The sequence below is a fragment of the Hermetia illucens genome, chromosome 4 (assembly GCF_905115235.1).
Source record: "Hermetia illucens chromosome 4, iHerIll2.2.curated.20191125, whole genome shotgun sequence".
Classification (NCBI taxonomy): Eukaryota; Metazoa; Arthropoda; class Insecta; order Diptera; family Stratiomyidae; genus Hermetia; species Hermetia illucens.
In genome coordinates, this window is record NC_051852.1 from 84,497,095 (window position 1) to 84,518,034 (window position 20,940).

The 20,940-nt window shown below is 42.3% G+C and overlaps 1 protein-coding gene across 1 annotated transcript in view; it reads right to left on the reverse strand.

Annotated features, from left to right (window-relative positions):
* The window catches only part of LOC119653920 (protein bicaudal D), a 72,941-nt gene extending 55,700 nt beyond the window's left edge, over positions 1-17,241 (reverse strand). The window contains exon 1 of the mRNA XM_038059079.1: positions 16,434-17,241. Coding sequence (XP_037915007.1) covers positions 16,434-16,643 — 210 coding nt within the window. The 5' untranslated portion in view covers positions 16,644-17,241. The remainder of the gene's footprint in view (positions 1-16,433) is intronic.
* Between the last annotated feature and the right edge of the window lie 3,699 nt (positions 17,242-20,940).

A 20,940-nucleotide genomic window follows, 5' to 3' on the forward strand; every position in this document is an offset into this window, starting at 1 on the left:
TACTACTGCAATAAGGCCAATGATTACCTATGGAACGGTAATCTGGGCAGAAAGAACCGAACTCAGCACACAAGCGAGGGAATTACATAAGCTCCAAAGGCTGGCTTGCGTGTGTATCAGTGATGCAATCACGACATGTCCAATGGCATCCCTGGAGGTCCTTCTGGGATTAACCCCTCTCCATCTGCACATACAGATGCAGGCAAGGAGGGCAATATTCAGGATGGCCGGTAGTATGAGTGAGGCGAGGAGCTGCCCAAATCGAAGGAAGATTGATATTCTCTCTAGGCGGTATCCCGAATTACTGATACCAAGGGATAACATGACAACGAGGTTTCACTTCGATAAGAAGTTTGAAACACGTTGGAGTAACAAGGCAAACTGGGAGAGCGTGCCTGCGATATACGGCTTAAACCAGCAACTGATTACTTGGTACACTGTCGGATCCCTCACAGCCGGTGTCATTGGTCCAAGCAAAATGTACTTTGGGCCAATGGGCAGGTACAATAGCATATTCCAGGCGGAAATATACGCCATAGACAAATGTGCCTCCTTTAATCTGCAAAGGAGCTACAGGGGGCAGAACATAACTATTCTCACCGATAGCCAAGCAGCGATCAAGGCACTTAGGTCCAACCAGGTGAACTCTAAACTGGTGTGCGAATGCCTTGAGAGACTGAATACACTCGGCTCGTCCAACAAGGTCTGGATACTTTGGATTCCAGGCCATGCTGGGTTGGAAGGCAAGAGGCAGCGGACGAACTAGCCAAGAAGGGAGCAGGGACGACTTTACACGGACCAGAACCCTTCTGTGGAATCGGAAAAGGTTTAATGGCTATGAATCTAAGAAATGAAGAAGAACGGTTGAGGGAACTATACTGGGCGGGCCTTCCAGGGATGCAGCAGTCCAGGGTGCTTATTGGGGGATACGAACTCATACGCACAAAGGATTGCTTAAACCTCACCAAAAAACCTCCGAATCATAGTGGGAATTCTCACTGGTCATTGGCGGCTGAACTATCACCTAGGGAAGCTAGGAATATCTACAGACACTGCCTGCAGGTTTTGTGAAGAGTATGACGAAACACATCCTGGGACAGTGTCCGGCACTTGTGCAAAGTAGGTCGAGGCATCTGGGAGAACACTTAATACCAGAAGCAAAGCTGAAAGATTTGGAAGTAGGGAATATACTAAAGCTCCTGACGGCTATAGGCCTGCTTGAAATACTATGATCAATATACTATACGAGCGGTACAAGTTTCCCTTAGCAGAATAATAATGATTCGGCTCTATCTGCCTCCATCTTCAAATTTTCGATGATTGTTTCTGCAATCCTCTTCACGCTGGAAAACGTTTACAGTTAGCTCATATTTACCCGAGCTTTCCCCATATCCTGAAATTAGTGGCTGCCACATTTTTAATCGACGTTGATATGATGCATTGAACATTTTTCCGTGTGGTAAATCAGCTGCGCAGATACCAGTCGACTCAGCTGTGAATGAATCCCTGAGTACAATTAGGGTAATAATCACTGGAAAGCACATTGCTTGCCATATTGTCTTCTTGCGCATCGTTACGGACTTTAATGAAGTGCTCTAACACACTTGCAATCCAATTGCCACACAAGCGAATATTATTATTATGTCAGCCGCCCACAGCCTTAGTAAATAATTGCTCAAAGCCTTGTACCGGAAAGTATCCACAAAGCAGGGATACTCACAGGATTTTTACGAAGACTGAGCCTCTCTTGGCCAAATCATGATTGATATTTTCATGGAACAACTACCACTTTGTGTCATTTTATTCGGACGTCCTGCTGACAGAATATCTCGCTTCAATCCCATCAGGTTATTTTTTGAAAGCAACTAAACGATCAGCCTCTCCTGGCATTTTGTCGTCATTTGATCCCCCCACCTACTTGCCATTTCGTCGATATTGCTTGTCATCTCACATCTATTGACAACTGTCGACAAAAATCTTGTCAGACCAAGGTAATCGCCTGCCTTTGTAACCACGAGAGATTATAAGATTAATTACACGCAGTTCAGGGAAGGCTTCCTAAAGGTGACATTATGATCGTGATTGATGATCTGAATGTCAAAATCGGATCTGACAACACTTTGCACTTTGTGGTGGAAACCCGGTCTTTGCGACCGTAACGATAATGTTGGGAAACCTCGTCATTGGTGGCATATTACTCGAGCCAGAGACTACCATAAGGTCAACCGAAACAGTACGAGCAATAAGATCGACCACTTCGATCAGCGGTAGATTAGAGGCTGCCTCCTGGATGTGCGTAAAAAGAAAAGGGCTGGCATCAGTCTCGAAATGGATCAACATCCGATAGTCGTTTACGTGTTGCATCCGACACTTTTCGCATGACTGGCGAGCTTCGGACCCCAATTTCAACATCGACCGCTTGTATGATCCTGCTGTCGCTCGACAGTGGGAGAGCTATCTTACTAATCGGACGTCAGATATACTGAGTAACCCGCCTGAGAATATCGATGGGCATCGGGCCGCCATGTCCCGAAAAGGCATCATAAGATCTGGCTGACTGGGGCCGCTTGTGGAAGCGAATCGGTGAACGGAAGAGGCGGACATAACGCGCTCGAACTCCCGTACCGAATGAAATTCTGAGAAGTTCAGGGTAGTGTGCGCCGTGATAAAAGGGAATTTGCTTTTGCGCTGGTGAGGCAAGCAGAACACAATCAAGATTCAAAAGAAGTGCACCCGTTTTAAGCGTGACAATTGGAGGGGTGTACACGTGCTCCTTGCCGTTGCAAAAATAATGGCTAAAATAATCCTGGAACGCATTAAAGGAAATTCCGAAAGCTTAATCGCTGGTTTCCATTCCGAAACCTCCTGCATTGACCATGCCAACACCCTAAGGATCATTTTGGAATAATGCACGGAATTTAGATTTTCGCTGCACTTATTCTTCATCAATTTTGAGATAGCTTTCAATAGTGTGAACAGGGAATATATCTGCAGTTCTCTATGCAGAAGGAGCACCCCGGGGAAACTAATAGCTATTACCAGAGCAACATATGATGGCGCAAATTGCCACGCGCTGTATCGCGGTAAAATCTCAGAGGATTTTGAGGTGCAAAGCGGAGTCCGCCAGGGTTGCATCTTATCACCGATATTATCGCTTCTTGTTATCGATGACATTCTTCGTGCTGCTTTGTCGGGAGAACGTGGAGAAGTTCAATGGACTATGGCATCTTCCCTCAAACACCTCGACTAAGCAAATGACATCTATTTGCTCTCTCATCGGGTCTTTAACCTTGGTCTTTGGTCTTTAAAGAGAGGCAAGTAGAGTTGAATAGCAACAAAATCAAGGTTCTCAGTCTGACCGGCCATCGCAGTCTCCCTATGTGCATTAATAAGTAGGGCATCGCTTAGGTGTGGTTAATGCGATATACCCCACCAAGGGGTAAATGGCAACCGTATATATATATAGAAGAAACATTCAGAAGGCCCAAAGGTTTGCCCATCAAATCTTTCCTACTCTGGACTTCCTAATACTTTTCTTATCGCCTTTCTCAGATCTCTTTATTTAATAATAATAATCGTTGGCACAACAATCCATATTGGATCAGGGCCTTGAAGTGTGTTAGAGCACTTCATTCAAGACCGTAACGGTACACTACAGACTGTAGGAAACAATGTGGTCAGCATTGCGCTCGCCCGAGATTATTACCCTGATTTGACTCAGGTACTCATTCACAGCTGAGTCGACTGGTATCCGACGTCAAATCACAATACAAGTCCCTCTGCCACCAGCGAGACTTGAACCGCGACCTTCCGTACGACAGCCTTGTGCTCTAACTACTCAGCTATCCGGACACGATCTCTTTATTTACGAGGCCAAATTAACATATTTTGCTTCTATTACAGTCGATGGTGGTTTTGCTTCTTGTCTAACTAGTTATTCCACTAGTAGGCCCATGATTGACTGGTAATCAATTATTCCTCTTAAACCTCCCACTTTGGCATCCGTTGTAAATTCGTAAATAACCTTGAGCGCTATGCTGTGGTTGGTTGGTTGGTTTCCTTCCAGGGACAAGGATAACTTCGACGATAAGCTCCGTTTCAATAAACGCTATGTCAATGGTTCCATTTGTACTAAGTTCGTTTCGTTTTAATGTGATATTGACAATCTAAATGGCGTTTATGGTGTGGTGAAGCATATTATAGAAAAGGTAGTATTTTGAAGCCTAGTTAGTACATAGAGACATTACCATAATTTTTTCAGATTTTTCGGCTGAGTAGTTTCTGAGAGCGGCCCTTCAATTTGAGTGACCCTTCTCTGAAATTAAGACCAGATTCAAAAAGTACCTTCGAGATTTGATGCCTATATTCGATGATAAAAAAGTGTTCCCCTTTCGCAAGTGTGGTTTTTTTCCACAAAACCTTTAAAATAAAATATGCTTTCAATTAGTGTTATGTTGGCTATGTTTTCCGGGGACAGATATTTTTATTTTGGAATTTATTTATTCGAAATTCGACCTTTTAGAGGTTGTGAAAGTGGAATACAACAAAAATTTGAAAGTCGTCTTCAGGAATACATAGCGACATGTCCACTGAATATCAGAAAAAAAATTATCAAATCCAAATCTTCCAGAAAAAGTCATACCACAAAGTTTAAAATAGACAACGTGTGGAGAATCGCACTTAAAGATAAATAACGCTGTAAAAAGCAATATTATAGCCGCAGAGCTCTTCTTCGTCTCGGGAATTGCTTTTAATTTGTCAACAATCATAAATTAAATCCTTCGGGAAAAGGATTTATAACTGAAAAGGGGCCTGGGAGGACGAAATGTTCATGTGCTGTTGAAGGCCCGAGACGGCTATACCTACGAAGGAAAGTATCTTTCACAAAATTCCTTATATTGCCTATTTCTGACAGCATCAAGATTGGAAAGTGGAAAACAAAAAGAAACTGACTGTTGAAACAACGAAGGTACATGACCGCAGTAGCAATTGCTCTATGACAAGATCTCTTTTTCACAAATATCCAAACTTTCTTCCTTCTATACTTCTTACCACACAGCGTCCCCTGCCCCATATTCGCGCTATTCCTTGAAATTAACACGAATCATCTAAATCCATAGAAACAAAATGACATTTATTAATTCTTCAAACGTAACCCACAAGAACAATGTCTAGTTTATACCTCCCTCGCAAATTCTCCTTTTCAAATGAATTGTGCATAACCTTTCAACTGCACATAGCTAATGAGGCAATGGTTCTTTTTACCAGGAAACGGATTCCGATGGTAGAATGTGATACGGCAAAATGGTTTGGATCCGGATGGTTTTTCCTGAGCTCAGATCATTTACGACATACGAACTAATTAGGAATTTCGGGATGAATAAAAATTAGCCAGATAAGACTAACTCCATTTCTAATAAGAGCTGACGCTGGTGGATAATCTAGATAATTTCGTTTAGTTAGCTGGTAAAAATAAATGCGGTTTTGGAACAGCGAATTTCTTGATAAAATTAAGTATTTCAGGCATCAAAGAATCGTCTCCGACTAAGAAACGGATTATTATGGAAGATGATATCGTCTCCGAGGAAATGAAGATGTTTTACCAATCTAGTTGGGGCATATTCATTTCTAGATAAAGGGAGAAACCAAACGAAAAAGACTTTCCAGAACGAAGGTCGGCACTTCAGATACAAGAGGATTTGTAAATGAATTTTATAATAATACATAAGAACCCGCATACCTTCGGCAATCCTTCCTCTGTAAGTTTTGTTTAAGGATGACATACAATTGTTTTGAAAGACTTATATTGTATTTTCTTTCCGTATTTTCCCTAAGTTCTTGTGAGAGGCTACGACATGTTTCCGAAGTAAGCTCTACAAGCTATATCATATTTTTCTTTTTCTTCAACCTTTTCCCCTTCAGAAGCGGGGTTGAATGATAGATGGAAGACTTGATCCAGATGAAATCGCGAAGCACTCACGCCTTTTGGTCGTTTCCCATCGACTGTTCTTTTCAGAATCTCATTCATTTTATTGTTTCCCCGACTTTAGTCGCGCTGACTGATGGAGCTGTCCCAAATGTCGGCAGTACTCGTGGAATTGGAGGATGAAAAAATTCTTCCGCTGAAATCTGCTCGAAATATTCCCACAATCTATCCGTCACGGCTAATCGATCGGTGAACTAAGTACCGCTCTTGCCATTTACGGAACAAAATTGTTTGTGTGCGTTGGCATCGAGGAAACAATAAAACAAATGAAATCGTGGAAAGCAACAGGACCTCACATTCTTGACAACAGCATTTGCCAAACCGTTCAAATAATCGTGAATTAAGCCGGGTGTGTCAAGAACTGCAGAACTAGTGACACAATCCAGGTTGCGCGGTTATTCATGGAGAAACACCGTGAGAAGCATCGCCCTCTGTACATTGCATTTCAGGATCTGGAGAAAGCGTTTGGCAGTGAGCCACACGAACTCATCTGGTATACTCTACGACAACACTTAATGCCAGAAGAACTTGTGCGTTGGATTCAATTGCTCTACCAGGTTCCGAAAAGTAAAGTTCGAAAGTGCTCCCTTAATTACAATATTGAATCCTAAATCATAAAGTGACGGATTAGGAGACTATAAACCTCTATCAAGAGGTTTATGGAAAAATGTAATTGGATTTTCTATTGCATCTCTTTAGGGCATTCCCATTATGGAAATGGCATTCCCATTCGCTACTTGATTAAGCAATGTTTTCTTTTAGCGAGAAATTTGACCGGAAATGGTAAAATTTGCACAGAGTAGTGGATTCTCATTGGAAACAAGTGTATCGGTATGGACACATTCGCAAAATCACGGCTAGGTTGTCGCCAGTAAACCAAAAAATTGTTGTGATTTTACAAGGTTCAGGTGCTGAACGCAATAACAAACATGCGTTAGTGCAAGAAATCAATCGGAATTGAATATATGTGTATGCATCTATATAATCTACACCTAAAACGAGGCTACCGATGGAAACACCGCATATAACACATATCTGTATGTACATTTGAATTTAACTGCAAATAGACATCAAATGGGACAAGTCTTTTCAGCAGCTTTCTTTGATATTGTATATATTATTATTAAATATGTAAGACAGAAGAAACAGCATTCTATGTAAGGAAGTTTTATGTAGGTAGATGGAAGGATGACATTTATTAATACAAAAAAAATCGGGATAGCTAAATGGTTAGAGCACAAGGCTGTCGTAGAGAAGGTCGCGGTTCTAATCTCACTGGTGGCAGTGGGTTTTATATCGTGATTTGACGTCGAATACCAGTCGCCTCAGCTGTAAATTAGTACCTGAGTCAAATCAGGGTAATAATCTCGGACGAGCGTAATGTTGACCACATTGTCTCCTACAGTGTACTGTAGTGTACCGTTACTGTCTTGAATGAAGTGCTCTAACACACTTCAAGATAATTCGATTGTTGCGCCAATCATTATTATTTTTAGGTCGAGAAACCGGAAGCTTGACGCTTCAGGTATAAAAGGTTTTGTGTTTCTCTATGTGAGGAGCATAACGGGGTTCTCCATTGGCTGATAGTATTGACTCAAGATATTTAAATCCATGAGATATTTAAGTCGATGGCAGTAACCTGCCCAGAACTGAGCGATTTAAATATCCCGGGTCAATGCTATCAGCCAACAGAGAACTGCGTAATAAAATTTCTTCACGCATTAACGCAACCTGAATGAAGTGGCATTCCACCGCTGGTGTTTTTGTGACCGACGTATCAGCGAACGTCTCAAATCTAAAATTTATCGCAATGTCGTCCGTCTGCCCAATGAACAATAAACAGCGTCTTGCGAAAATGGAGACGAAGATATTGCGGTGGACCAGTGGCGGATACGTTTTGATCACATCCGAAATTAGGATATCCGCGTTTGATATGGGGTTGCACCGATCATGGAAAAACTTGGAGTGATACGTTTTCGATGGTATGGTCACGTAATTGACGCTAACGAGAATTCACTTGCCAATATTGGTCTGAACATCGAAGTCAATGGTAAGCGACCAAAAGGCCCGCTGAAACAACGGTGGCTTGATACGCTGGATGGGGATTTAAAAGCCTCGAGATTGCACCCAGATCAGGCATTCGATGGAGCCAAATGGTAATACCGATCACGACGAGCCGACCCCGCTTGTGAACGGGACAAAGGCTGAAGAAAAAGAAGATGTGAGGGGCGACGTGTGCATGACAGCTCCATGTCACATAGCTAAAAATTCCATTGCCCTCTATTTTTTAGAAAGCGATTTAAATAAATCATTTGTTGGAAAGCCCTGCATTGATAATAGTCAACCGCATACGCTTCACACTCTGAGTTTAATATTATTAGCAAATTGGAAGAAGTAGATTCTTCATGAATGGAACTTTAATATTTCATTCGAATGTCAATTATTCTTGTTAATTATGACGTCAACATTTATTTTGCATGGCTTTAGAAGCAGTAAATTAGCGCCAAATTGCAAAGTTTGAACTGCTATAACTTTGGCATTAATGGCGAGATTTTCATAAAATTTGGCAAAATGTGCGAAATTGGGTAGTCCTAGGATGATCTCCGATCCCGAGGTTTTGCCGGTCCTACAATGCCCTACAGCTCTCTAGCTTTAAGCGTAAAATATGCCATTTACTTGCTCCTCCCTCTGAGGACAATATGTAATAAGAAATTTGCTTTCTATGTATTGTCCTCATTAAATAAATAAATAAATAAATTTAAGGGGGTTTTCAGTAAATTTATAAAAATTGGTAATATACTGTTAGTAAGTTTATTTGAGCAGATATCGGAATGGGACATATTTTGAGGCCTAGATTTCATCGCACTTTCCTGATTTTTTCGGATTTTTGGGTTGGATAGTTTCCGAAAAAGAGTCCTGTCTCACTTTAAATGCGTATTTAAAATGAATAAAATTCATATCATTGACACCACAAATCAATATTTTAATTAAACTATGTAAATTAAAGTCATAAAAAACAAGATTCACCCTTCATAATTAATAAATTTAAAAGAAATCAATGCAAAAATAAAATTAGGTACTCCCGAATTTTCCCATTTTGACTTCTTACTGACGCATTTTGCAATTAACGCCAAAACTAATGTCAGTTTCGCACTAGTAGTATTAATAATCGAGACCTTTCATTTGATACCCTACACGACTATATCCGGTGTATATTTTTTTAAATCCTCCTTTCGCATGTATGGGGAGCCCCCCTTTAAACTCCACGTAAATTAATGTCACTCGCTGTATGCGTGGGATTTCATAGTTCCCATCTGTTCACCAAATTTCGTTCGGATCGGTTTAGCCGTTTTGGAAAAAAGTGCGTGTGACAGACAAACCGACAGTGAATCGATTTGAATAAGGTTTTACATAGAACCTTAAAAACAATACGGGAAGTGCAAGCTTGGCCTTTCAGTTATGTACGATCTTGTTTTTTTCACAATTAGTATTATTCATACTATCCACTTTAATGCAATACTGAGATTCTACACCTTCGTTACTTGAGACCAAATTGACGTGTAGTAGTGCAGTGTTCAAAACATGAATATGAAATCTATAGATAAGTTTTCTCCAAATGGTAGGAAAGTTCAACCTTCGGAACCACCCACAACATTTAACAATCAAATCGCGGCGAACAGGCGAATATTGGAGGAGGTACCAAATTCATGCTCTCAACGAAGAAATCTGTGGAAAAAAATGATCTCAACTTTTAGAAAAGCGAATTCAGCAATTCCCCCGAAGGAAAAAAAACGGAAACGAAATGGCTGGTCTGAGACATTACTACCTAAATCTTCCAGAAAAGTAGAGGGGTAGACACGCTAGAAGAAAACTTCGGTCGATAATAAGCGGAGAATACAGGATATATCTTCCTTGTCAAACTCCTCTCCTTCATCTCTACCAGTTGTTGATGTTGGATGCAAGGAAACAAGATCGTAACCATGATTATATCCGCTCTGGTTGCAATCTCTACGCTTTTAATGAGGATTAGGACGGATTTACTAAAAGGTAAAGATATCAACGAGAGGAATGTGAATGGTTGCTCCCATAGGAAAACTAACACGAAAGCGGGAGAGAAAGTAATGTATCCATAGGCAGCAACTTCGTTTCTAGCCACCATCGGGGTTTTCCTATAAGGATGTTCAAATATGGGAAAAATGAATTACCATTCTGCAGGAGTGTCTGTGAAAATAAAATCCTGGAGTCGGACCCAAAAATCAAGGTTGAATAATTACGATTTTCATAATGAGCTCCTCCATTTGGAATCACTGATAATATTACAGTAAAATGACTCCAAAAGACAATTCCAGCGATAAATTTACCGTGAATACCGGACTGGGCCAGACAAAGTATGTTAGATACTAAGACATTAAAGGAAGACACTGGACATTCCAGTATGTTTGGTGAACAGAATCGGGGCATAGATCTTGAACGTTGAAGAGAGTAAAATTCATGAAAATCAGTATATATTAAAAGCGAGGGTACTCAAGGGCAGTCTCTATACCTTAATATAATTGTTCCTGGAATTGAAATTCAAGTATATCAAGAAACTGTAAAACACTATTTTTTGAAAGTGAAAAATGATCATGGCCTACAGCGGGCTTGTCCATAACGGATTTGTGAAAGATAGGAGTTCACATAAGCAGAGGCCGGTTTGCAGCGATGAACGAACTACCTCTATCTCTCTGTCAAAGCCTTCCCCAAAAAAAGAAGAGCTAAAAGCGTGAACGGATGGACAACACTCTCTGTGATTGAGGCACATTCTCAGAGAAACAGGACGAAAGATCTTTTATAAGGAGAAGCAGACAGAAGACCCTAAGCTTAGGTTTAGACATTGAATTTGTTAACAGTTGATGAAACAATCCTGTGTCCATTATCTAGCGGGGATCTTCGCCCCAAAGCTATAATACAAAGATAACAGTGGGTTTCATATTTTTGGCTGACATAAAAATATACTCATAGTATAAATTCAAAAAACTTACGATTGGATTATTTACACAAAGAAGAAAAGTTGACGGGGAGAACCGTTCAATTTTTATGGGCATTAAACGACATGATTATCACATCCCATGCAAATCTTGATTCGCTACTCAATTTGCAGCCTTGGGACATCTCAGAGCGCTAAAATGAGAGCTACTCATAGACTCATTCGTTTAGACCTACAAGAAAATAGCCGACGTAAAGGGCACAGAGCATTGGAAGAGATAATGCAAGAATTAATCCCAGCTATTATAATGCCATCTATTTCGCGGTTCCCCATACATCCGTTTCATAGTAAATATAAAATTGACCTCATGCAGAGAATATTAGGATCTTACATAAAAGAGTGAAGTCAGTATTTTCTTTGGGACAATATACTACCTTTTTTTAGGCTGGAGTACGTGCGATCCTAAAAACGATAACCTGAGTGATTGACAAGCATGCAGGACTGACGCATCGCAATCTGATGTGTCAGCTTTAAGCACATTTAGTAGTCCTTTTATCTCTTCAAAAGTCGTCCAAGAATACAGAATACGATCGGACGACCTGGTGACTGTGGCGTAAAGGGAAATGAAATCCCGGATGCCTTAGCAGAAACGGTTTCTGTTATGTCGAGAATCAATAGCTTCCCATAAAGATAAGTGAGATAGACTAAACCCCACTAGACACGCCAAAGGCTTCATGTTAGAACCAAACAACCATTATGCAAACTTTATACTATCGAAAAGCGGGAAAATATGCAAAAACTTCGTAGGCATACTTACTGTAATTAACTAGGTTGCGAACCAAGTTGCAAGTTGGAACGAAAATACATGTTTTTGGGAAAGTTGCGGTTACTCGCTCAAATTGTAGCAACGAGGTTCCCAGAATATCAAAAACTTTCAATTTTTGTGGGTGGAACCTCGAATTGGTAAGCAAATTACACTGTCTGTGGCGTGATTTGCAACTTCAGTACGTTAAAGCAATAATAACAATCGCTCGTCTTACGATATCTATTCTTTAGAATATTAAAAGAAGTTGCATGGTTGGTGTCAAATAAATTGCAACTTGGTTAACAACCAGATTATCTTGTCCATATATATATCGTTCGCTTCACCTCCACCCAGGATTTCCTGCGACGCTCGTACACCTCATCTAGTGCTCTGCGACAACTGCTCTTGGGGGCCTTGCTCTTGCATGGCGTAGTCAGCAAGGGAATTGTCGCCCCTGCTTTATGCATGTTGTATCCATCCACTACCAGTTCCGCCTGCCAGCCACATCGCCCATGGGTGAAATGTATCAGCCAGCGTATTTCAGTGATATGTCACAGACAAGTGTTCACGAAGGCTTGGAGCTTTAGAGTGACAGTGGGGATCACTCTCCATGTGCTACTTTCAGATCGCGTCGAGCGAGATCCAGTATGACGCCACCGCACATACTACGCTTCCTAGATATACAATCTGATCGAACTAGCCAAAGTTCATGACCCTGTAAGAGAACAAGCAGATGTCGTTTGCGTAGTCGAGGTGTTTGAGAAAAGATGTCACCGTCTATTGAACCTCCACGTCCTCCCGACAAGGCAGCATGAAGAACGTCATCGATAACAAGAAGAAACAATATCGGTGACAATATATAACTCTGGCGGCCTCCAATTTCGACCCCGATTTCGTCTGAGAAACAGAGACATTTTGTGGCATCATATATCGCTCTGATAATAGCTATTAGTTTATCCGGAATGTCCCTCCTGAATAGAGTACGTCGGATACATTCCCTCTTTAAGCTTTAACGACGAAGGGCAGGTGAAGCAAAGATTTAAACTCCTTGGGATGTTGATGTGGTGAATGCAGGCGGATCCAGAAAAGGAAACCAGCCTATTTCTGTCGGTCAAGTTTCGAGATTTTCTCTAAGGCGTTCCAAGATTATTTTGACTATTATTTTTGCGACGGCAGAGAACGTGCATACACCTTTCAATTGTCACATTCAAAACGGGTGCACCTTTTTGAAATTTTAACGATAATTCCCTTCTTCCACTCTCTTGAGAAGGTCTCGGATCCCAAAAATTTTCGTATGAGTGAATGCAGCAGATAAATTACTCTTCAGGGATACCTTCAAGCCCAGCGGCTTCGCTTTGTTTGAGTGCTTTGATGGAAGAGATAATTTCTCTTCTTATTAGAGGAATATTCCGTATCCACAGGTTACGGTGATTAGCTATTTTATCAAGAAAATGCGGAACCTCACCGCATTCGATACAACGAAGAACTGTGCGGAAGTGCTCCTTCTGTCTGTTCAGCTACTCGGCATTATGTATTAGAAGTCGGCCGTTAACGACTTCACAGGACCATCGAAAAATGTGCGACCACATGCAAGTTCTAGCGTGTTGCGATATACACTTCTGTAATCATTGCATTCTGCGGCGTCTTGCGCTTGCCTCTACAATGCAATAGCAAATTTCCCTTTATTGAACTTCCCGAGATTTCGTAAGGTATCGGAGCTCGAGCATGTCACACCCGCCATCAATCGCAGCTCTCAATGGAGCCTTCAATCCATTCCATTCATCGATCCGCTTCCACGATACTGCAGTCAGACAGAACTTATGACGACCCCTTTGGGACGTGGCCCATTATCTGCATACCAACCGAGAAAAGAGCATTCAGTATTCTCAGGTGGCTTACTTTCTCTATCTATCGTCTGATCAACAAGATGGCTTTCGCGCTGTCGAGCAACAGCTGGATCCTAAAAGTGGTCTATGTTGAACTTGGGTGGTCGCAACTCCCCAATCATGCGAGAGGTAGCGAACGCAACACACATGCTAAGAAAATCGACAGTTAGATCGTGATCCAATCCGAGGCGGATGACAGCGCTTCTTTTGTTATGCCGGCTCCAATTATCGGCGCTTGCCGTAAACTTCACAGCTCCACAAACGTTTGGCGGACTAAACACCGTCATCCACGTATGCAAGCGCATTAGCGTTTTCTGAACAAGCAAGAAAATATCCTTTTTATCCAAAAAGGATCACTCGATCGGATTGATAGCAAGTGCTTGCAAACCTATGCTAATCAAGCCAAACACCCAATCAACACCTTTGCATGGGATTATTGAAATTTGGCGAAGATGTGGATCCTGCATTACACACATCCATAAGGTAACCTCTAAATCTACTCCGAGTAGACAATCTGATTACTCATATGTTTTATCGGTCATTGGAACTCAACTGACCTTATGACAACCTCTGTTTTAACAATATGCCACCACCATTGACGAGGCTTTGGAAGCTACATCCATAAACCGACGACCATTATCGTTACGGTCGCCAAGACCGTGCTCCCCTATCACATGACCAAGAAAGGCGCTGTAAGACCCCGTCTTGGAATTCAGATCTCCCATCACGGTCACAATGTTACCTTTAGGAAGTCTGCCCTGAATTGCGTCCAGTTGCTCGTAGAAACCATTCTTCTCCGCTATATCGAGTCTTCGTTGGTGCATTGCACTGTATACTGTGGGGCTCGAAATGAACCGAAACCTTGCAGTGGGAAGTCTATCAGAAACTGGCTCCCAAGTCAGAGTGAGTGTCTTCTAAAGTCCTAGCTCACAGGCACATGAGATTGTTAATTAGGTTGCATGGTATGTGACAAAGAAACTGCAACTTTGTTGACAACCAGTTTGCCTTGCGTAGGGCGTCTATTATAGGGATAGTGAGATATTAGAGTTCACACAGCCAACTTTTTTTTCATCCAGAACAATCCCACATACATATCCTGAAGGCATCACAGATTTCTTCGCGCACAGCAACTTTTCAATTATATTTGCTGATATTATTGTCAACCGTTGCTTCATTCTTCACACTCTCTTTCCGAAATCTGCTCCATTTGCTCTTCCCCCTATCGAACGCAATACCTAATTAGCTCTGGCTTATGAATTATTGATTGTCCTATTTTAATATTTTTCATGCGTTAGATTCAACTGACTGAACGTGAAAAACTTCCGCAGCTAGTACACTATATAAAGCAAAAAACAAGTAAATATTTGTGACCGCTGCACTGCATAAAAAAACTTAACTAGAGCGATCTAAGTCATCAGCTACACCTGGTTACCTAGAATGAGCAGGAAAATGCAGTATGAAAGTAGGAAAATTTGCTGAAATGGAAAGTGATTGTAATTTAGTGAAAGGAATGTGCTACGATTTGCACGAGTCAATTTTGACATGGTTTTCATTGAGTATGACAACGGAACAAATAGCTGTCTTGCGGCACCTTGGCAATAGAAGGAAGACTTTTAGGGCGATAGACACAAAAGCCTTGAAACGCGCTCAATGAGGCAACATTGTGCTCGGATTCCTTTCGAACAAATTGAACTCAACTTCCTGTTCCCTCCAACATTTCACTATTAAATTTTTGTCCTTGGAGGATCACAAATGCAGGAAGGAGCACTCAATTTATTTATCATTTGCCTGAAATTTAATTGGTCGTCGACACGTTGTTCGTGGGATTTGACAGTGAAAACGGACAATGCATTCACCATCTAGCCAAGAGCATTTAAATACAATTGCGTCTTCCCATTATGCACTTTCAATTTGGAATTCACAAATGAATCTCCGAACATTTACTTGGTTTCAAGCTTTCCCAAAACCACGCAACCAGATCGAGACATGTTCAAAACAAAAGCCTCCGATCAAAACACGAAACTTCCAAATGTGACCGCCGCCGTTCAATTTCAAATAAAATTATAATGGAAAAATTTAATCTGCAGCTCGGCGGCAAGTGTGCGCGACTCGACTATCAAGCAAATGGGCCGAGCAAGCCATAAACGTGAACGAATGGGGTTCGAACGGTGCCAACATTGATGATTCACCGCCGAGTAGGCATTTGCACCTGAGCAGGTCGCTCACAACTGCAACCACTGCCGAGGAGGTGACCACAATTCGCTTTCGAATTCGTCAGTTGCGCTTTCGGGGAATGTATAGCTGCGTTTTTATGCGCTGGGGGCAACTAGCAAAAACTCATGTGAAATTGTGCAACCAATATTTGAGAAATTAGCCGAAAATTTGCTGTTGAATGCCGGAATTTGCATTGGAGGAGGAGGCAGTGAATCGCATTGACACTAATCGAGGGAATCGGAGAAATTCGGGGAGAATGCGAAGGTAAACGTCTGAGTCCTCGAGTCTTGCTAATTGGACTGCTCATCGCCAGCAACTTCTCGTTGGCCGATGAGGTCACAGCCTGGCACCCCCAACAATTAGCTCCTGTTGCTACCGGCTCCCCAAATTTGCAAATTAGCTCAGGCATTCGAAAAGCAGTCACGCTAGTGCCCCGTCCTTTTACCCGCCAATTGGGCGCAGTCAGCTGATCGCCCCGATTACACAAGGGGCCTCTAATTCAGGTGGAACACGGTGATGACTTAACAGATGTTCGCTGAGGTCACCAGCAGCGCGGTGGCCCGTGACTTCACCTACCTCCTGTGTGATGTCCAGCTCGTGCTTGGTATTCTCGTAGAGTGTCTCCAGGTCCTCACACTTGTGTTGGAGGGCCCCCTTCTCCTCGAGCAGGACGAGCCCATACTGAGCCGACTGAATCTTCTCGCTGCTGGCCTGATCTAGTTCGCGCGTCAGACGCTCGATTTCCGCCCGTAGGGCCTCCACATCACTGCTCCCGCTGTTTGCCATTTTCGCCCGAAAACAAAAACTTCACACGTCCTCGCGACGACACGAAGCAGGTGCAAGGGTTTCCCCAAAGTTCCGTCCGCTGACAACGCGCTCACCCGAATCCTAATCACTTCCGCTGATGAGGTGACGACGGTTTTAATGAGACGACACAGCCGCGACGATGACTGAACGGACTGGATCTGTCGTGCGAAAAACGATGATGGAATATCGTGTGTGGCCCTCCCCGACGCCGCGATAAATTCGCACTCCGTGGCCACGGACAACGGGAACGTCTTTGGATCAACACTCACACTGCCCAACAATTGTCAGTTAGCGCGATGTGCAGACACGTCGGACTCCACTCACACCACCGCGACCACCACGACGTTCATTCCACTCTCGGGTTCTGGTGGACTTGCGAAAATCGCTTTTCCTGAATCCCCGCTGGATCTGTTCCAGACAACTTCGGCTGCTTTACCTTCACGGACGTTTCGAACTCAACAAAAACTGCAAATGAAAAATTCCACGCACCGAATTTCGACCGTACTTAAAATTTCAATGACATCATGAGAAATTCTTTGCGGACTGTGTGACGGAATGTTCAGAAAGTGAATTATTCGGAACAGAGCATGCTAGCAGAGCATGATGTCAACGCAGATTGTTTCGAATGTGGAATTGTGCTGGATGGATGCACCACCGCGGGAAATTTTAAACGCTTCAGAGGTGGGAAACTTAGCTGTTTTCGGAATTTCAGAGAACAAAACAGACATAATAGAAGAATTTTTATTTAAACACCGGAGCTATCGTTAAAACATTTTTTGTTTTATTCTTTCATCCGGAAGTGGAACCGTCTGGAATGAGTTGGAGTCCTAGTTATAAAACGAAATTACTAAACATCCAGCGGTAAAATAAAATCTGAATTAAAACCGAAAAAGTCTAATATTATTATAAATAATCAGCAGTCATTAGCTTCTCAACGCTAATCCCATAGGGGCTGAAATAGAGATAATCGGTAAAAGAAGAAAGGTGAAGGAAGGTGAAAGAAGCGCCATCGTTGTATGGTTATGCCATCCGTGCTGAGTATAATTCCCTAATCAAGATTGGTCTGAACAAATTCGACGGGAAATGACCTAAAAGGCTAGGAAAACAGTGTTGAATTTATATACTAGATATTGATTCCAAAAATCTTTTTTACTTCACCCTAAGTTTATAGTAAAAAAAAAGTAGCGACGCCGATTGCACTTCCGAACTAGTGGATTTTCCACAATTTGTCTTTAATATAAATTTGCTTCCCCTTTTTCTGAATCCATTGCCATTTGACCAAGGTTTATTGCCTCGTAAGGGAGCACGATATTATCACCTATCTAGCCAAGTAATTTGAGTTAATAGTAACAGTGTTAAGGAAAGTAGTACTGCGCCTAGAAGAATTATTGTGCTTTGAATCATCATCATCATTATCAACGGTGCAACAACCGGTATCCGGTCTAGGCCTGTCTTAATAAGGAACTCCAAATTTCCCAGTTTTGCGACGAGGTCCACCAATTTGATATCCCTAAAAGCTGCCTCGCGTCCTGCCCTAGGCCATCGCTCCATCTCAGGCAGGGTCTTCCTCGTCTTCTTTTTCTACCATAGATATTGCCTTTATAGACTTTCCGGGTGGGATCATCCTCATCCATACAGATTAAGCGACCCACCCACCGTAACCTGTTGAACCAGATGGTCATGGTATCGCTCATAGATTTCGTCGTTATGTAGGCTACGGGATCGTCCATCCTCATGTAGGGGGCCAAAACTTCGGAGGATTTTTCTCTCGAACGCAGCCAAGGGTTCGGAATTTTTCTTGATTAGAACCCAAGTCTCCGAGGAATACATGAGGACTGGCAAGATCATTGTCTTGTACAGTAAGAGTTTTGACCCTATGGTGAGACGTTTCGAGAGGAACAGTTTTTGTAAGCTGAAATAGGCTCTGTTGGCTGACAACAACCGTGCGCGGATTTCATCGTCATAGCTGTTATCGGTTGTGATTTTCGACCGTAGATTGGAGAAATTTTCAACGGTTTCAAAGATGTTGTTCGTTCTTTTGGTTTTGGCGCTGACGTTGCCACCATGTACCTCGTCTTGCCTTCATTAATGTGCAGCCCATGATCTCGCGCCGCCTGCTCGATCTGGATGACGGTAGACTGTATATCTCGGGTTGTTCTTCCCATGATGTTGATATCGTCAGTATAGGCCAGTAGTTGGGTGGACTTGAAGAGGATGGTTTTTACCTACTTTGAATGGTTTCAATATACCTATTAACTATACCATATCGATCAAGCCTGAAGCCGACAAGAATTTTAAAATGTTCCTGAATTCCATGTATTGCAGCCTGGTATCTGGTATTAAGTATGCTCCTAAATGAATTAAGCTACTTAGCACAAATGCCAGACAGTTCCCGCAGATCTCCCTAGCTTGCCACAATTTAGCCTACAATGGCTAGTGAGCATTCCTATTACAATCCTAAAGCTTTTCTTAGTGAGGTTTAAACAACCCTTCGAGCACTTGCTGTCTTACCCCCAATAGGCACCCTGGACTGTTCCATTGCTATAGTATAGTTCCTTGAGCCGTACCGATTCCACAGAAGGGATATGGCCCGTATAACGGCACCCCTGCCCTTTCCTGGGCAGCTCAACCTCTAACTCATTGCCTTCTCCCCAATTTGCCCTGGAACCCAGGCTATCTAGAGATACCGTGCGAGTCCAAAATATTCAGACTATTAAAGTATTCCTATACCAGCTTATAATTCACCTGGTTGGACCTGCCTAGGCTCTCATTCAGAATAGCAATATTCTGCCCCTTATAATTGCAAAGTAAATCTACCTGGGGCGTATATTTCCGCCTGAAATATACTAGTGCGTTTACCCATTGGTTCAAAGTACGTCCCTCTTTGACCAATGACATGTCCTCATTATCCCTGTGATACATACACAAGCGAGTCTTTGAAGTTTTTGTAACTCCCGGGTTGTTATGCTGAGTCAGGTTCTATCTGCTCAGATTATCGCTCCTTAGATAATCTTTGGCCTTACTATTGCAGTATATATCTAACGTAGTACTTTCAAGGTGCATCCCTATTTTTCTTTTCTGCTGTGGACCTGCAAGTCATCAAAGTTCTTGTAGTCTTCCAACATACTATATGTTCAGATCAGGGAAAGAGGAAAATAAAGTATAGTTAGCGTTACATCAGCATGCTAAATCCTACCTGATCTCTCTTGGTGACAGATTCCGCGACAGGTCGATCAAATAAACGCATTAAATGTCGTTAAAAACAAAAAAGATCTTGTTGAGATATCTGAAGCCTCAGAGAAATGCGAGAGCATTCACCTCAGTTGACGCAGCAGGAAGGGCCTCGTTCTTGTCGAGAAATAGGCAAGGGCTCTTGACGCATAGATGGCGTCAGGACATAAGTAAATTAGTCTAAGCAAAACAAATAAGTATCAGTACACTAAATATGGGCATCCTCACTGGAAAGACGAAGAAATCCTTCGCAAAATACGCATAGATATTTGCGCCCTACAAGCTGGACATAGAACCCGAACGCGCTAAAAATGGCTATGAACTTCGCTATTTGTGAAAAATGTTGCTCGAGAAATGGGCGTGTGCTGGTACCATTGTTGGTTTGCGGATCAGACCATTAAATATATTGTACTAGCCCATGTGCTTTTCTCGCCAATCCAAAATATACCGATTAGGTTTCTGACAGACCCCACAATCCCTCATAGATGATCAGGGAAAATTAAAACTGCGCAAACATCACTTTTTCCATCACTTTTGAGGACTTTGCCGACCAACGCATTCGCGCACTTTAGCAAAAATATCGCATCATTTCTACCGAATGTAGTATAACTCCGCCAGTTGAGCATGATCTTCAGCATCACATCAACACTACACCACTCTCCAATCTTCTCGAAGACGCATTCTTTACCACCCCAAAAGCTATGAAAGAGTTTAAACAACTTTTCAAACAAGATATATGCAGACGTTGCAACAGAAATTGGTCATCTCCATTGCATCTTATCCTCAAGTCCAACACGAGTGTCAACCTAGTGGAGATAATAGACGCCTGAATGCCTAGACGTTTCCGGACCGGTATCCCGTTTGACTCATCCAAGACTTTGCGCATTACTTAGCAAGCCAAGGCTTACCGTCAATTGCCTGTATCTCCCGAAGATATTCAAAAGATAGCAATTTGGACACCTTTCAGGCTTTTCGAGTTCATATGGATGACTTTTGGTTTGTGAACGATGCAAATCAACTTCGACTTCTGTTTCGTGTACTTACA